At 34.2% G+C, this 16,049-nt stretch overlaps 1 protein-coding gene across 1 annotated transcript in view; it reads left to right on the top strand.

The window, feature by feature from the left end:
* Positions 1-782: 782 nt before the first annotated feature.
* SNX29 (sorting nexin 29) overlaps positions 783-16,049 on the top strand; it is a gene marked incomplete at its 5' end in the record, with an annotated part of 32,267 nt that continues 17,000 nt past the window's right edge. The window contains 6 exon segments of the mRNA XM_010285768.1: positions 783-851; positions 1,704-1,756; positions 5,318-5,442; positions 11,418-11,598; positions 13,534-13,604; positions 14,443-14,691. Coding sequence (XP_010284070.1) covers positions 783-851; positions 1,704-1,756; positions 5,318-5,442; positions 11,418-11,598; positions 13,534-13,604; positions 14,443-14,691 — 748 coding nt within the window.

Below are 16,049 nucleotides of genomic sequence, written 5' to 3'. Positions count from 1 at the left end.
TAATTGAAATATAAATTTTGCACATATTCACAGGAGCTTATAAAGCATATTCTGACAAGCTAAGTATTATGCTATTTGTTGTTGAAAAGATTGAGTAGTTAAGGATTGTCTTGTGTAGTTGCTTGTGTAGTAACAAGCTAGATTTTATAGGAAGAACTATGCTGGTGATTAAATTTTAAGGAATTTGTTGTTAATAATTGCTCTCTGTTCACCTGACTTAAAAATCTTTGTGCAGTGAGGTTGTTTGACAGTAAGAAGATACTCCTGCTGTCTCTTTTTCATTTTCCATTCTTGTGCTGTGATGATACGCTACCCTGGTAGTTGTCCCAGTTGTGAACATTTATGGGGTTGCAGCGCGAGCTCCATCATACACCTAATCCAACCAACAAAAAGAAAAAAATAAAATAAAAAACATCTTAAAACTATGTCAGTTCCAGGCTTGCAATACACAGGTGGTTGTGCTAAGAAGCTGGGGGCAAGCCGATTGTGCACAATTATATTATATCTGATATTGCTGCAATATACCTTATATCGTGAAACCAAAATAGTACTAAAATAAGACTCTGGATGATATTTCAAACAGTATTCCTGCATATTAGAGAAAAGCTACTTGAAACCTCAAAACACAGACTTATATGGCATCATTTTACTTATGGAAGATACATTAATGAACTTAATGGAATAATTGGCACGGGAAGAAAGTTTTCAGTGTCCTAGTGTTGGCCCGCATGTATTTTTCTGAAAAAACTCTTTATTTTAAAATCAGATAATTTTGTTGAATTTCAGGTTCACAGAGCAACGACACTAAAAGACAGTTTCTTCTAGAACGGCTACTGGATGCAGTTAAACAGGTGAGAAATGTGATACCTTTTTCTACAGTATACTTTGAGCTGTCAGTACTAGCAGGAACTGTCTTTGCCCTTTTTTCACCTTTTTACCAGATAGGGAAGAAATTTTGTCTTTCACGCAGTACCACTGAGTTTTTGTGTCTCTTAGCAAACAACTATTACGCAGTATTTGTTTAAAATTCTAGTTCCTGACAGATTATATTGTAATATTTATATCTATTATCAATATATGTATCAATATAGAATATATTTATAATATTTATATGACTGTACTAAATTGTAGTGTACTGCAGAGGCTAAATTGGTTAACATTTTACAGTAGCAGCTTTTTTTCTTTACACTAGGATTTTAGTGAATGGTTAAAACACAGGTAAAGATGGGATTTATTTATGTATGTATCTTGCATCAACATGAAGTTCAGCAAGTAGAATTTCGTAGACTGGATTCAATTTAGGAGAGCTTGGGAGGCAAAATAATATCTCAAAAGTAAGCCAATGATATGTTTTATAAAGATTGCTTCTTTTCTAATTGTAGCACTGAGCTGAATAGGAGCAGTGTTTATTTCTGTGGGTGTACATTTGAAATTCAAAAGTAGTAATTGTTACTAAATTTTAAATTTATTGAAGGACCTACAGGTGTGTTGTTCTGGCTAGCAAGAATATATTTGAACTACAAGAGTGGCCCGTTAGTGGAACGTGATGCTGTAAAGTATTTTTTGGTTGCAGGTTGTATTTGATAATGCTCTATTTTGTACCGTTTCCTTTTTTTGTTATGACTTTGTTTCATATACGGAAATATTTCAGAATATTGAGGTTGTTAGTGTAACAAAAATCTCTTAAAATCTGTTTATTTCAGTGTCAAATACGGTTTGGAGGAAGAAAAGAAATTGCTTCAGACTCTGATAGCAGGTAAAATAGTTTAAGAAGCTTTTAACGTGCTTAGATTATGTATCATAATGACATAAAATATATGGCACAAAATACTTGACACACTCAAAAAATCCCCAGTTCCCTTTGTTTACATAAACATTGACACAGGACTCTGAATTTTTCATGTTGTTACAAATTTGACAGCTCAACAAAGAGTGTTCTTCTGTATGAAGTCACAAGTGGCTGCAGAGTTCATGACAAAGCATTGAATTCTGGACTTTGAATGAGATTGGGAGAACTTACCTTCCCTAAAACTTCTTTTAAAATGAATGTATATTTATTACCAATACACCTGTGTTTTGTGAAGCTTGACACCTAAGTGTCAAGTGTGTTTAACACATAGTCATTAAGAAAATTTTCAGTCTTATTTTTTCTTATTCCTGACATGTTTTAAACCTGTTTTTCTTCTTTTTCTGTACAAGTTGTTCCTTTTTATTAATGTAAGTCAAAAAATGTAATTTAATTCCTATTAGTTGCTTTTGTTGTTGGATATGGCATGTTCATTTCTAAGGCTTTTAAGAAGATGACTGACAGGCAGAAATTGCAGCACTTCTTTTATCTTCTTGAATCTATCTCAGAATCCATCCTATTGAAGAATCTTGGGTATATAAAATGCCAGGATTAAATGCAGTTGTTTGTTGTCCTTTTTCTTACGTCTTTGAAGTTTGACTCTGCCTTTTGGGAAGAAGTTAATTATCTGTTGACCATTTATAAATGATGCATAAAATTCTCTTCAGTCCCCTCCCAATTCAGTGTTTAAGAACATGTCTAGGGGTGTGGTTGCATGACTTTTGGAAAGGCAACATAACAATTAATTGCTACTGAACGGGTGGGGAGGATTCCTGTATCTCCTCAAGGTCCCTGACTTAACTACTACTCCCTTCTACCACCATTTTAAGCAATGCCTTGTGATCATCCAGTCCCCTCTGAATTAATTTAATAAAAGAAGAAATAATGCAAAAGGATAACTTTCTGACATTTTAGTGAGTTAAATCAGTAAAACATCAGATGAACGCTAGAGTTGTTGGAAGAAGGGGACGATCACGCAGCTGGAAGCAATGGGAAATGCAGAAAAGGAGGAAGATGCAACAAGGGATGAGAGGGGAAACCCATCTCCTTTCAGGAGCAGCTTGTAATGCATCTCCTGTGCATGCTTGTATGTGAAACTCCAGGCTAATGCTACTCCATGGCAGCTTAAGGCTGTCTGACTTTTGGCTACTACTGTTGTCCTGTCCTGCCCTTGGCTGTTTCAGCCTACAGTGTTTTGGGGAAACAAACTTGGAGAAATAGGGTTCTATTGACCTAGCGTGGTAGAAACAGTTCAGTATGGGGTCTGTTAAGCAAAGGCTTTGGTGGACAGTCTGGTGCAAGGGGGGAAGCAAGAAGGTGCAGGTGGGATAACGTTATGGTGAGGCTGAAGCACATAGTGGATGTACTAGCGATGCAACTATAGCTGTTGTCCCAGAAGCAGAAACCAGCGATAGTTACTTAATCTTTACTCTTTAGTTTATGTGAGACAATGTATTGACTATGTTTGCCTTTGTAGTAGATTGTGTAAACTTGGCAAGGAGGAAGTACCTCCTATGGAGAGCAAATTTTTTGGACTAAAACTTCTGCTTTGTTGCTCAGCTTGCATGAACAACTGCTTTGCTGGAGTTTAATAATTTGAATGGTGACCTTTAGTATTGTCTTCTGATAAACAGTGAGAGTTAGGATTCCAAAGGTATAATGCTGGCCGAATTTTACTAATAAATATTTTCCTTAGAATTCAGTAGACATGCTGAATAATAGATTATACATAGGCAGTTTCAGGATTAAAAAGAAAGTGGAAATTGCATTAACTGTTTTTTTCTGAATTTCCATGCTGTTTGAGGTTGTCACTGTGCTAAATATTGTGAGATAACTTTGAAAATTAGGATAGTCTTAGGAATTTAGATCAAAATCCAGCAAAATCTGTCATTCTCCAGATTTTGTTCTCCCAGTGTTTTTTTTGTCTTTGACATTATAATTGTTCAGAGTTCGACTATGTACACTAGACTTCTCCATGTTTTTCTGTACTTGTTTATTTAACATACCCTCGAGATGCTACCTAGTAAATACATTATGTATATTGGGAATCATAGAATACCTGATTTTAAAAAAATCTGTTTTACTAGTGGCTAAATTTTCCTATAAAATGCAACACAGTGTTCTTGCTTTGATTCGCAGTGCATATGGATTTTTAATAATATGAGCTCTTTCACAGAACCTAGTTTCTGTTCTGCTTTTTCTGAATTGAAAAAGTGAACTAGTTTTTTTGTTGTTGTTGTTTTTTTTCCCCTGGGGGTGGGGGTTATGTATCTGCTGGAATTTCTGTTTTTAACAGCAGTAGTCTTTTTGGCAAAAATTAATCACAACTGCTCCACAATAATCTTGAGTATTGTTTGAATTATGTTCTGCTTTATGAGTGAAGTTTTCCTAACATAGATGTACTGGAAAGCATTACGTGTTAAAAGCTCTTCTGTCCAGGGCAGTTACGGTAGGTACACCTTTTTTTCTGTTAGTGCTCCTCCTAAGATCTTGTGCTTTCTAGTTACCCTGAGTAGAACTCTGTACTTCTGGAATGCCTGGGCAGAGTCCTGAGCCGCTTTGTCAACTGTTTTTATTCATTTGCTTGAACTTAGTTGAAGTATCTGTCCTATCTTTTAGTAATCGGCTTTGATAGCCAGGTGACAGCTTTCTTAAAAACTTAAATTTTAAGTATTGTTTATTTAATGGCAAAAGTAAAACTTAGAGAAAATAAGATTTCAAACAAATAGATTGCATTTATGTCTGTTATACCATAAGCCTTACTATTCCCTGTAGCTTACAATAATATTCCTTTTTTTGGCAGGGTGAATTTTAAAACTTTGCTGGTTTTACAGTGTTTCTACCTGTGTGAAAATTAATTTATTAACTGGGTTATATTTAAAAAAAAATCAGGAAGTTTATAAATAGTATTGTAGAGAACAACATAAAAAACTGAAGATTCAACACATGTCTAGAAAAATCTTTCTTTGGTGCCTAGGATTTCTGAAGGACATTAAAATGTATGTTTAATTGTTTTCCTAGGCCTGAATTATAGTGTACTAATGCAAATTAACAAAGTTGTCTATTAATTGTATGGGAAGTTATAGCTTATTTTCAGAAAATAATTCATTGCATGTATAGTACAAAGTATATTTATGAAAATGTAATTGCATTACATGAAAAGTAGGTAAACTGAAGCTGAAATAACATGAGTAAAACCAGTATAGCAAGTAAGCATGATTTCTCAAATTGATTGCCAGTTCTTTTGAATGTAATTTGTGCCCCAGCTTTGAATAATCATGATGAGACTGTGGGTATAAGTAGGCTATACTGTTTAAAATAATGATGTTAGTGCATAGAAAGGGTCTTTCTCTACATACAAGATAATGGTTCACCTGTACATTCTCTGTTCAGAGATTTGGAATAAACTTGCTCTGTAGAAACATAGTTCATTGTTCTTTTCACATGATTTCTTTAAAAATTCTGTTGCAGAGTCACCTGTTTGTGTGCTCAGTTTGAAGCTGTGTTACAGCACGGTCTGAGGAGGAGCCGAGGACTAGCATTAACAGCAGCAGCGATCAAACAGGCAGCAGGTTTCTCCAGTAAAACTGAAACAGGTAATTTGTTAATTGTAATGATTCTATTTTAAACAGTTGATAAGTGCAAGCAAATGATACAATTTCTAATGCAAGTTCTAAGCAATGCACCAGACTGTGGACTCTTGGTAGCATGCTTAATACTTGGACTGTTACTAAGCAGTGAAAATGGTTATTGCTCTCTTAATCTGGTTTAGCTTTCATACCAAGTTTCTCTAGAAATTTTGGTGCTTGGAAATCTGCACTTCCTACAGTTCCATCATGAACAGTATCCTTGGCAAATTTCTTTTGAATTCTGGTAGGGGTAACCATTGTGTAATTGTGCTGTTAAGCTTTTACTAGAACATATTCAGTTGCAGCCTTGTCTTAATCTGTTCTTTAACTGCCATATTCTATATAGCATCAGATATTTTTACCTTCTAAGTATTGATGTAATTTTAAAAACAAAACTTGAATTAATTGTATTGGTTGGGTTGTTTTTATTACTTTCTCCACACTTAAAGAAAAAGATTCTTTATTTTTGATGCTTTCTCTTCACCTTGAAGTTTCCCTTGTTGTTTTTTTAATCAAAAGTATACGAAGGTGTTAATCTTCATCAGGTTTGTTGTGAAGTTTGACGTACAGTATCTCTCTTTTAAACAGGATACGTATAATATAAAGAAGTTTCTGTTTTGGCTTTCGAAACTCTGTCAAGTGTAACATGTAACACATAGTGGGGTTTTGTTTTTTTAAAAATATATGCAGTGGTAGTTTGCTATAATGGTGTTTTGAAATTGCTGTAACAATGGACTTGTTTCCTGTGGATGATAGGGTGAGATGTTGGGTTGTGTGCGCTGACTGTCCTGCTAATGGGTGAGAGCTTCCAGACTTAGCTTTTTGGGGAGCTAAAATAGCTATGCTTTGAGAGAAGTTGGTGAGTTTCTTGTGTTTGCCTCTTTTACTTGGTAACAGGCAAGACTCAAGGCTTTGCAGACTCTAAATAAACAAGTAAGAAGAATCCATCTGTTTACACAATTTTTACAGATTTTTCGTCTCTTCAGTATGCTTTTTTCTCCCTTGTGTGTATTTGTAATTGGGGATTAGATACTCTGTGGTCTCCTTAAGCCTCTGGGTAGTTTCCAGCTCTTCAATGGGTATTGATTTGGTTATCTGCTTTATATTCCCACCAGCGTGCAATTGAGAGTCTTATGCTTTGGTGCAGAGAATGTTCTCCCCTGTTATGTTCTGATTTATGCAAGTCGTGTCTTTAAATATGAAGACATTATCTATAATTCGTATGACTTCTGTTTTGTCTGTCAGTAATGTCAAGAGCGTATGAAATTTTTGATCCTGCCTTTTAGTGGTCAGATGTACAATGGTGCATCTCTGATACTTGGGAACTTAGTAACAATTTAGGTATATGTTCATGCGTATGTGTGTCTTATTTGGGGGCTTGTCAGGGAGGTGATGTGGAGGAAGAGGAGAAAGTCTGGAAAGTAATCTATGGTTGGGGACTGGAAGAAGGAAGAAAAAATCATTTTTACTCCTGAAGAAGCTTAAGCAATGTGTGGAAGTTCAAGAAGAAAAACATGTCTGCTTTTGCAGCAAATTGAATGCTGTACAGTGACTGAGAAGGCTTTTTTTTAGTGGAAATTACTGGGTTCCGCTGCGTTTGTTTTTGCGAATTAGTATGGTTCGTTTTTTTTTCTGAAATCAGTTGCAAGGTACTTCTGTATTTTTATCACTTCCAGGCCAATGATTCTGTTATGATTTATATTCCATTCTATCTAACATAATCACAGGTGTCATCTTTAACATAGTCAAATGTTGCTGTTTAGACTATACATTCAGGCTTTGACAATTGAAAACTGAAATTGTTTGGCAGGGGTTTTTATTTGAAATTTACAGATAGTTCATGACAAACGGTACTTTCAAATGGCTGTAAACAATGGAGCATCATTTGACATCTAAGTGCTTCAGTGTTTTACTTTGTTTTTCTTAAATGAAAATAAAATTTTAAAATAAAAATTCCAGTAGTAGTGCTTTGGAACTGCTTATATGAATAAAAATCTTAAGACTTATAACTTAAAAATATTATTTAAAATATTTTAATTTTTTAATATCTACGCAAGTAAAAAAATAAATTCCAAACATCAGTGTGATTTTGTATCCATTGATAGAATGGTCATTACAGGCATATGCAACTCCTTTAATCTTATGTTAAGCAATCTAACCAAGATGAGCAAACAATAAAACTGTATTCTCTCTTTAGTTTGTAACAATATGAGGGTCTCTTCATTTAACGCAAGTTAAGGTTATGTGAGAATACTGTAACTGATGCAGTATTCACTAAAAATTATTAGGACAATGTTGTTGAAAGATTTAAACAGATCAACTCTTCCTTTGCCTCTGGCTGCTCTTTCTACTGTTTTATTAGAGGTTCCAGACTTGCTGAAACCTATCTGTCAGTAATAGCAGTAATAGTTCATAGCAGTGTTTTTTCTGCAGTCAATCAGAGGATCATAGGCTAATTCACAGTGGAAGGGGCCTCAGGAGGTCTGCAGTCCTACAAAGATCGTCTGTGAGATTCAATAAGGTTGCTCAGGGCTTTATCCATTTGGGACTTGAAAACCTCCACAGACTGCACGACCTCGTTGGTCAGCCATGTTCCAACATTTGACTGTCCTCATGATGAAAAAGTTTTTCCTTATATCCAGTCTGAGCCTCTTTTGTTTAACTTATGCCTGTTGTGTGCTGTCCTCCTGCTATGTGCTGATGTGAAGAGCCTAGATTAGTTGTCTTAATGACTTCCTCATAGATACCAGAGGGCTGCCCTTAGGTGTCTGCCCTCTCCCTAAGCATTCTCTTCTCCAGGCTGAAGCAAAATTTTGTCTTTGTAGCTTTTTTTTGTTAGTTCTGGTGCTGCATATTGTTACAGATTAATGTATATGCTTTGATGTCACAAATGTAGGATGGTATAATCCATTTACAGCTAGGTAAACCATGGCAGAATTATGGATGTGCATTGTTCACAGCCTCATGGCATGTGGCTACCAAAAATGGGAATGTATTTTGAATATTTGAGTATTGCTAAGTCACAGTATGTTTATAGTTTTACTACTTTGCATATCATAGCTTGCTTAGGAATAGTAGGACATTGTAGAGTAATGCTGAGGGCTAATTTGGTAAAATTATTAGTTGCTGTGATTAGAAATTAAAATGATAGACTAAGGCTTATGGAATATAAACTTCATTTAATGATACCCTCAAGTAAAAGTGAAAGAACTAGTATTTCCGACTATAGCAAAGAATGTTCTACTATGAGACACTTGTGACAAATATGAAACTGTTCTTTAATTACTTGACAGAACAGATGCTGAAATGCACGATAGCTGCACAGTGAAATTTTTTTTCTTTTTTTTTTTTTTTTTTTGCATAAGAAGGCACTGAACCTGGCTTCAGACTGATCTCTATCCTGTCAGCTTGAGACATGACTGCTGTTTGGTGATGATTAACTATTGGTGGTATTGCAGTTATCGGAACTGTGATATTAAAATTAAATGAACTGTTTTCACAAAGTGATTACTGTTTGGGTGAATTGCATAACGTCAGTGTCTTCTCTGCCTACAGTACAATTGTACAAATTGCGTTTTACTGAAAATAAAATGATCTTACTTCTGAATAACAAGTATTGGATTATTTGCTATGAAAAATACTATTAACATTTAGGACTTGGATCTTCATTTAATGCTACTCTCAAAGAAGAGAATGTAGTCATTTGAAAATGCCACTTGCATTACTGTTTTTATAAAGTGTGTCATGGAGGGACTTAAGAGTATCAAATGCTCTTACTTAATTTCCATTGAATAGGTTTTGATTAAAAGCTGGTGATAATCCAAATTTTGAAGATTTTCAAAATCCTTGATACCTGTAAATGATCAGAATGCCAAGAAACACTGAGTTTCACTCTCGGCACAAAGGGAGATGTGCTTATTTTTTCTATTCCTTTAATATTTTCACTTCCTACTTTAATATTGTTTTGAGCTTTAGCATGACAGAAGAATGAATTTTATTGGTTACAAGAAACAATGAAATCTTTAAATCACTATCATCTTCATACTAATTGGCATTTTAAGGAATCCTTTTTTTAGGTATACATGCATTTTATTCTTGAAATGCAGATCAAGTAAGTTTAAGCCAATTTGATATTTGAATGCTGTTATATGTTCAGTGCACATCCTTATTGTTTGTATGTTAATCTGTCTGTGAGATTCTAGTTCAGCAAAGCATAGCTTTAGTTTTGCATCCTATGTTGTCAATTCAATGGTTCCTGTATTTTGCACATTTTCCTAATTTGGAAGAGCTCTGGGTTATTCTTGTATGCCTGTCAGACCTATTTGGCAAAACTTTTAGTTAATGAGTCTAACCTGCTTGTTAGGTGTTTAGGTTTCCAAAATTGTATTATAAACTTTGCTAATCTAATGCTGTATTTGGCTTTCAGCAGAGATTGATAAAAAAGTCTCATACCCTCAAATAAACATATTTCATCAAAAGAAGTCATGAACTGTAGGGAAAACCTATTCAAAATCTGACTGAATGCTCTTTATTTAGCAGAGAGAAAGAGAAGTGTCATGGATAGCCTTTTGTTAAAATTCCTACTATGCTAAAAAAGATTTAGAAAAGTGATAAACAAGGAGTGGCAGGGTGAATCTGTTTTCTCTCTTGTGTGAATTTTTTTTCCTGTGTATTTGAGGAAATTTTTTACCTGTCTTTAAACATCCACTTTATGCTGCCTAACTGGAGATTATGATCAAAAGCCATCGATAGTATTTGAGGTGATAGTGTACGATAGAATTATTATGTCTTTTCTGTTATCTTAAAATGTTGAGCAAAGACATTCATTAAACTGTCAAAAGGAGTACCTGCATGTCTTCCTTGAGAGAGTGATGTGTTTTAAATTTTTTGGTAATGCTTGGGTTTCTCAGATTTTTTTGATCTTGAAAAAAATCCAATTTGCCTTAAATTCAATCTCTTAATGTGTTACTAACTGTATAGATTAACAGCTTGCAGACTGTTCTAGTTATCTGAGCAATTCTACTTATAGCAAATCAAAGACACATGAATGTTATTGTTAATGTTATATTTTAAGATACTTTCAAGCAGTATGTATTTGATGCAACATTAAAGACTAATGATTGCCAAACTATATTATATAGTAACAATTCAAAAGTCTTGCAGATGAATTGTCAGATGTTCGGTTGTTGTTTTCACCCTGAGAAAAAAGTAAGAAGTGAATTGTAATAAGTATGTCCTTAAAATATATTTTTATTCAGTTAAGGAACAGGTATGTAAAATACTAGTTGTTTTATTGTACATTTACAATTACTGATGTAGATTTTTGTTACCTCCAATTGAGAAATTTGAGGCAACTGCAAAAAAAAAACCTTTTATCAATATTTGGGGACAGGGCAAGGAAGGTATTTTAGTGGAAAAGGGTATTATTGACTTTTAAATGTAACACTTTAAAAAAAAAAAAAAAGTAGCATGAATTTGTCATTTGCACATCTGCAAATTCTGGAGCTACCCATTCCTTTGGACCTGGCTTCTAGTATTTCACAATCAGCAGTGAGATAGTGTTCTAAAGCATTTTTTTCCTTTGCATCATGATATTCCCAGCTGAACTTGTGAACCTCTTCTGTGGATGATATACTAGCTTAAATGTGCTTTAAATGTGAATTCTATTTAAAAATGTAAGAAGGAATCCTTTAATGTGTGTGTTTGGCTTTTTCAGTCAAGTGGAAAGTTCTAAGTGCTTAAATAGCCCAAGTTCTGTAGAAATAAATAACCTATTTAACTGGAGAGTTATACAAAGATAGTAAATGATTCACCTTTGTTGAAAGTTATATACCATTACCTGCTTGTTTTATAAAGTTGCATGATAAATGCATTCAGATATGAGCCTACTGTTTTTTGGTAGGTTTTTTGTTTTTTATTTTTAAGGTTTCTTTTTCTTCCAGAGCCAGTTTTTTGGTACTATGTGAAAGAAGTTCTGAATAAACATGAACTGCAGCGCTTTTACTCTCTGAAGTTGATTACTACAGATATTGGTAGAGGCCGGGCTTGGTTGCGCTGTGCATTAAATGAACATTCCCTGGAAAGATATGTTCACATGCTGCTTGCAGATAAGAATCGACTCAGGTACTGTATTTGATATCTTTGTAATGCAGGAAATGTCTTAATAAATAAAGTATTAGAACAACCAACCAACGAAAAACCACAGCTGTGATAATATGCCATATTAAATGCTATGCTAGTGAAGCCACTTAACCTCATAATTTCATTTTGTTACTTTTTGAAATTTTGGCAGCTGTTAAGATAGTAGCTTGTGCCTATACCAACATGTGACCTGAAACTGTCTTCATTCTAGCACATGAGAATATATGCTTCTATCCTCATCTTCGTTTCCATTTTCTTTCCTGACTCCCTTCCCTATTCTTTCAATAGTTTTTCTCACTGAGACCTTGACACCATGCTTTGAGCTGCTCCTCTCATTCCAATAGTACACAATTGCAGCCTTGATCTTATCAGTTCATCAATGGTTAGTTGTCTGTTGCCTTTTGCAGTTGCTCATCCTGTAATTGAAAAGCTCCATTAGTCAAGTGATAGGTAGCCACTACTGCAGATCACTTGGAAGTGGTTTTGTACCAGTTTGTGTACCTTGTTGCAGTTACTGAGAATAACTTACTATGCATTGTGAACTCCTGAGGTACTTTGGATGTGCAAAATGTACTTAAGTTCATACTTAACTGAGTCCTACCTTTTTCCTCGTATGTCTTCAGTTCCTTTTCTTTTTGGAAATTTGGAGTATTTTCTTTTTTTTATCAATAATTGTTGAGCTTGATCAAGTCCAGTGCATTCAGCACAAAAAAGACCCTCTTTCTATTTGCATGTATTAATGGATGTACTGGATAAGATTATTGCCAGAACGAAGCTTGTTTTCATTTTTAGTGTGTTCCAGTTCTCTGTAGCTTTCTTGCAGGATGGATTTTGATATGAAATCAAATAAAGATGAATAAAACAACAAAGGAAAAAAAATCTGAAAACTGTTGTGAGGAAATTAATGACTTGGATTGCTACATCACTTATTACTCTCATGCTTGTAGCAGTACTTGTGCAGTGTCAAGATTATCAGCACTCTCTGCATTGTACATGAAATATTATTTCTAAAAAGGCTTATTCAAGAATATTTAAGATTTAAATGTTATCCAAATTCAAATGGGATTTACTGAATCAGTTTACATCCCCAATTCTTACCTGTTTTGGAAAATTTATGTGAATCTGTCATAATTGTTTAGTATAGGTTGACGGTTTTCTTGCTATACGTTTTTATGTTTTTAACCAAACATAGCGCTTAAACTGAATGCATAAACTGAATGCTGATAGTAAAAATACAGCATCCTGCTACTAGAAAACCCCAGATTTAGAACATCTAAATTAATGTGTTCACAGTGAAATTAGCGTTAACTTTTTTTTTTCTTACACCGAAATTCCTAGTTGACTCTTAAGTATTTAGGGTAATTGATGTGGTTTTGGATATTGAAACAGGTCACTGAATGATAGAATAATGGAATGATTTGGGTTAGAAGGGACCTTTAAAGATCATTTAGTCCCACCCCCCTGCAGTGGGCAGCGACATCGTTTACTAGATCAGGTTGTTCAAGATGAAGTGGATCTTTTTGCTTGTATTCACACCTTCTAATATTTTATAAAACGGCTTGGTAATTGTGGTCAACTATAGTTATTTAAAAAATCATATATGCAGTATAGCAATAGGTGTAGAGAAATACCGTGACTGCTAATGTAGTATGAACCTCCTTGCCCTGAGTGGCACTCTTCTCATTAAAAAAATGCAGAGCTAAAACTGGAGGTAAAATAAAATTTAGCATGTCTTTCATAACTGTTCAGACAGTATGTATTTCAGGGATTCAGGGAGTTACTGTCACATACAATTTGATTTACTGGTGTACTCATACTTACTTTTCAGAGTTTTCATGTCTTTAATAACTAGAATGTATGTTAATATAGGACTGCATATTCTTTTATTTTCTTTTTTCTTCCCATTTCAAATTACAGTGTCTTCTATGAAGACTGGTCTTTTATGATGGATGAAGAACGTTCTAGTATGATCCCTACGATGGCAGCTGGTAAGACTTTCTCTTAAATGCTACTGTTCTTGGAAAACTTTTGTTTTGGTTGTGAGGATCTTCTCTAACACTCTTTGCTTATCTGGAGAATGTGTGTCAGGTGCACATTCAGGGTGAATAGTCAGGGTATCATGCCAATTTATACTATGAATTGATGAACTGTTAAAACGCTGGATCTCTCCTTCCTACAGTTCCAAAGTCTTTCACATGAATTTTCTAACTCTTCATCAGTAAAGGCTAACTTTTCTAAAAACTAGCTCAGTTTAGAGAAAACAACGTGGGTTTTTCCTGACTAGAAAAGAGCAATGATAGACTTTTATAGTAAGACCCAAATTGTAGGTAAATACGTGGAAGGAGAGTAAGAGTATGGAATGATAACAGATAATTTGCTTTTCTGGATTTTGACCACAGTGGTGTATTATTGCCTTTTACATCCCCTTTTTTCAGTTACATGGTCACATGCTTCATTCTGCAAGATAAGGTTCACAGGAGTTTTTTTAGTAGAATATAGGAACCAACAAATACTAAAGTTGGCGTGAAAAGGGTTTAAATACAAGTTTATAAATAAAAAAGTTCATGGTACTTACTGCTTACTTAATGTGCAACTGAACGTCCATGAAGATAAATTCAAAACTGATTGCATCAGCTTGAATATCATCCAGAAAAGAATGAATGGTACATGAAAGAATAAGAATTCATGCATGGAGAACTGTGGGAATTTTTTTTTTGAAGAACGTTTTACATGTCATAGCTTTGTTAATTCTTAAGCTCTATCTTTGTAACTTTTGTATGAAGTATGTAGCGGATTTTTGGTCTTTTTTTCCCCTTTTATCTGAAGGTCTGAATTCCATTCTTTTTGCAATCAACATTGATAATAAGGATTTAAATGGGCAAAGCAAATGCACACCCACCGTGTCTGATTTGTTAAAGGAATCGACGCAAAATGTAACCTCGTTATTGAAAGAATCCACTCAGGGTGTTAGCAGCCTTCTTAGAGAGATAACTGCATCATCTGCTGTCTCAATTCTAATAAAACCTGATCAAGACACTGACCCACTTCCTGTTCTCTCAAAGAATGTAAATTCTGGTAAGCATTTTTTCAATGTTAATATCATTCAGAAACTTATAAAATATTCAAGTGTGTTTAAATAACGTTTTCAATTAAATTTAGTGCACTATTATGGAACAAAAAACTTTAAAAATAAGTGCACTACACATACAAACCAGTGGAGTGTGAAATAAAAAGCATGACTTTTTTTAGAAATACTTGTGTCAATATTGGATCATAAATGTGTATTTTAGCTTTGTTGTATCACTGTGAGAAGGAAGCTAAACTGTCTTACCAGTAAAGTGCTTTGCTTGCAACTTGAATTTTAATTTCTTATTTATAAGATTGTGCCTTGCAGTTTCTGATGTGATGATTTTTCATTTTTAGTATGTTTTCTTTTGGCACTTTATCAGTCAGAAATACAGTGCCATATATCTGTTGTTATATATCAGATAAAAATTTTAGCTTGTAATCTTTAAGAATTTAAAATAGACGGTCTCAAAACACAGTTTTCAAAACAAACTTGTGGTAAAGCTTTTGTTGTTTAGCACTTTAAATGAGATGAAAACAGTAAGTGATCCTTTACTTAGGATCACTTTGTTAGTATAGCATAGGCTTTCAAGAAGAAATAACAGAGTAGTTGACCATATGCTGCACATAACTAGAGCATAATGTATGTTATGTGTCCAGTACATATGTATACAGTGCATGTACCATACAACTTACAATAAAATGTCACTTTAAAAAATTGGGTTTGTTCAAATGCCTTTATATGTTGAATGCTAGAGCAAGTCAGATGTTTCCAGTAAAGCCTATGTTCTTTGCTGGAATTCTGTTTGCATCCAGAATGGATTTTAACATCCTCTTAAGTATGTTAATGTCTTTTTGTGGCTATATAGCAGCTAGACTCAAATTAAAAAAACCCCAACAGTTTAGTCCCAATTGGTGAGTAAATTTCTGGTATTTCTTAGAGTGTTTCAACTTTGCAAGATCATTTAGCATTATGTGCACATTGGAATTAGTAAGAATAGGTAATAATTTAAAAATAAGTGCTGTCACAGTATGGATGTGATGTAATCAGAGAGGACTTCAGTGTATTTCTAGACCAAGAGCTAATTACCTGAGGGAGGGAGCAAGTTTAATTTCTTTTTCTGAAAACTGACTGCTGTATTTCTACAAATACAGACAAAACCAACTTTACTTGATTTCAAGTTGTGGATTTGAGTGCAAGTTTGTGTTGGGAGTTTGTTCTTTTTAATTTTTTCTCCCCAGAAGTGTTTTATGTTTTCTCTGTTGTGTAGACTTACTCTGCAATATGCGCTAGCCGTATTCCATGAGAGACTGTGACTGAAAGACTAACTTTTTAAGTTTAATTTTACAAGTTTGTTGAACTTTTT

This window comes from Phaethon lepturus, unplaced genomic scaffold (genome assembly GCF_000687285.1).
Source record: "Phaethon lepturus isolate BGI_N335 unplaced genomic scaffold, ASM68728v1 scaffold5804, whole genome shotgun sequence".
Classification (NCBI taxonomy): domain Eukaryota; kingdom Metazoa; phylum Chordata; class Aves; order Phaethontiformes; family Phaethontidae; genus Phaethon; species Phaethon lepturus.
Note: the sequence above shows the minus strand (reverse complement) of the source record. Positions and strands in the feature narration are given on the sequence as shown.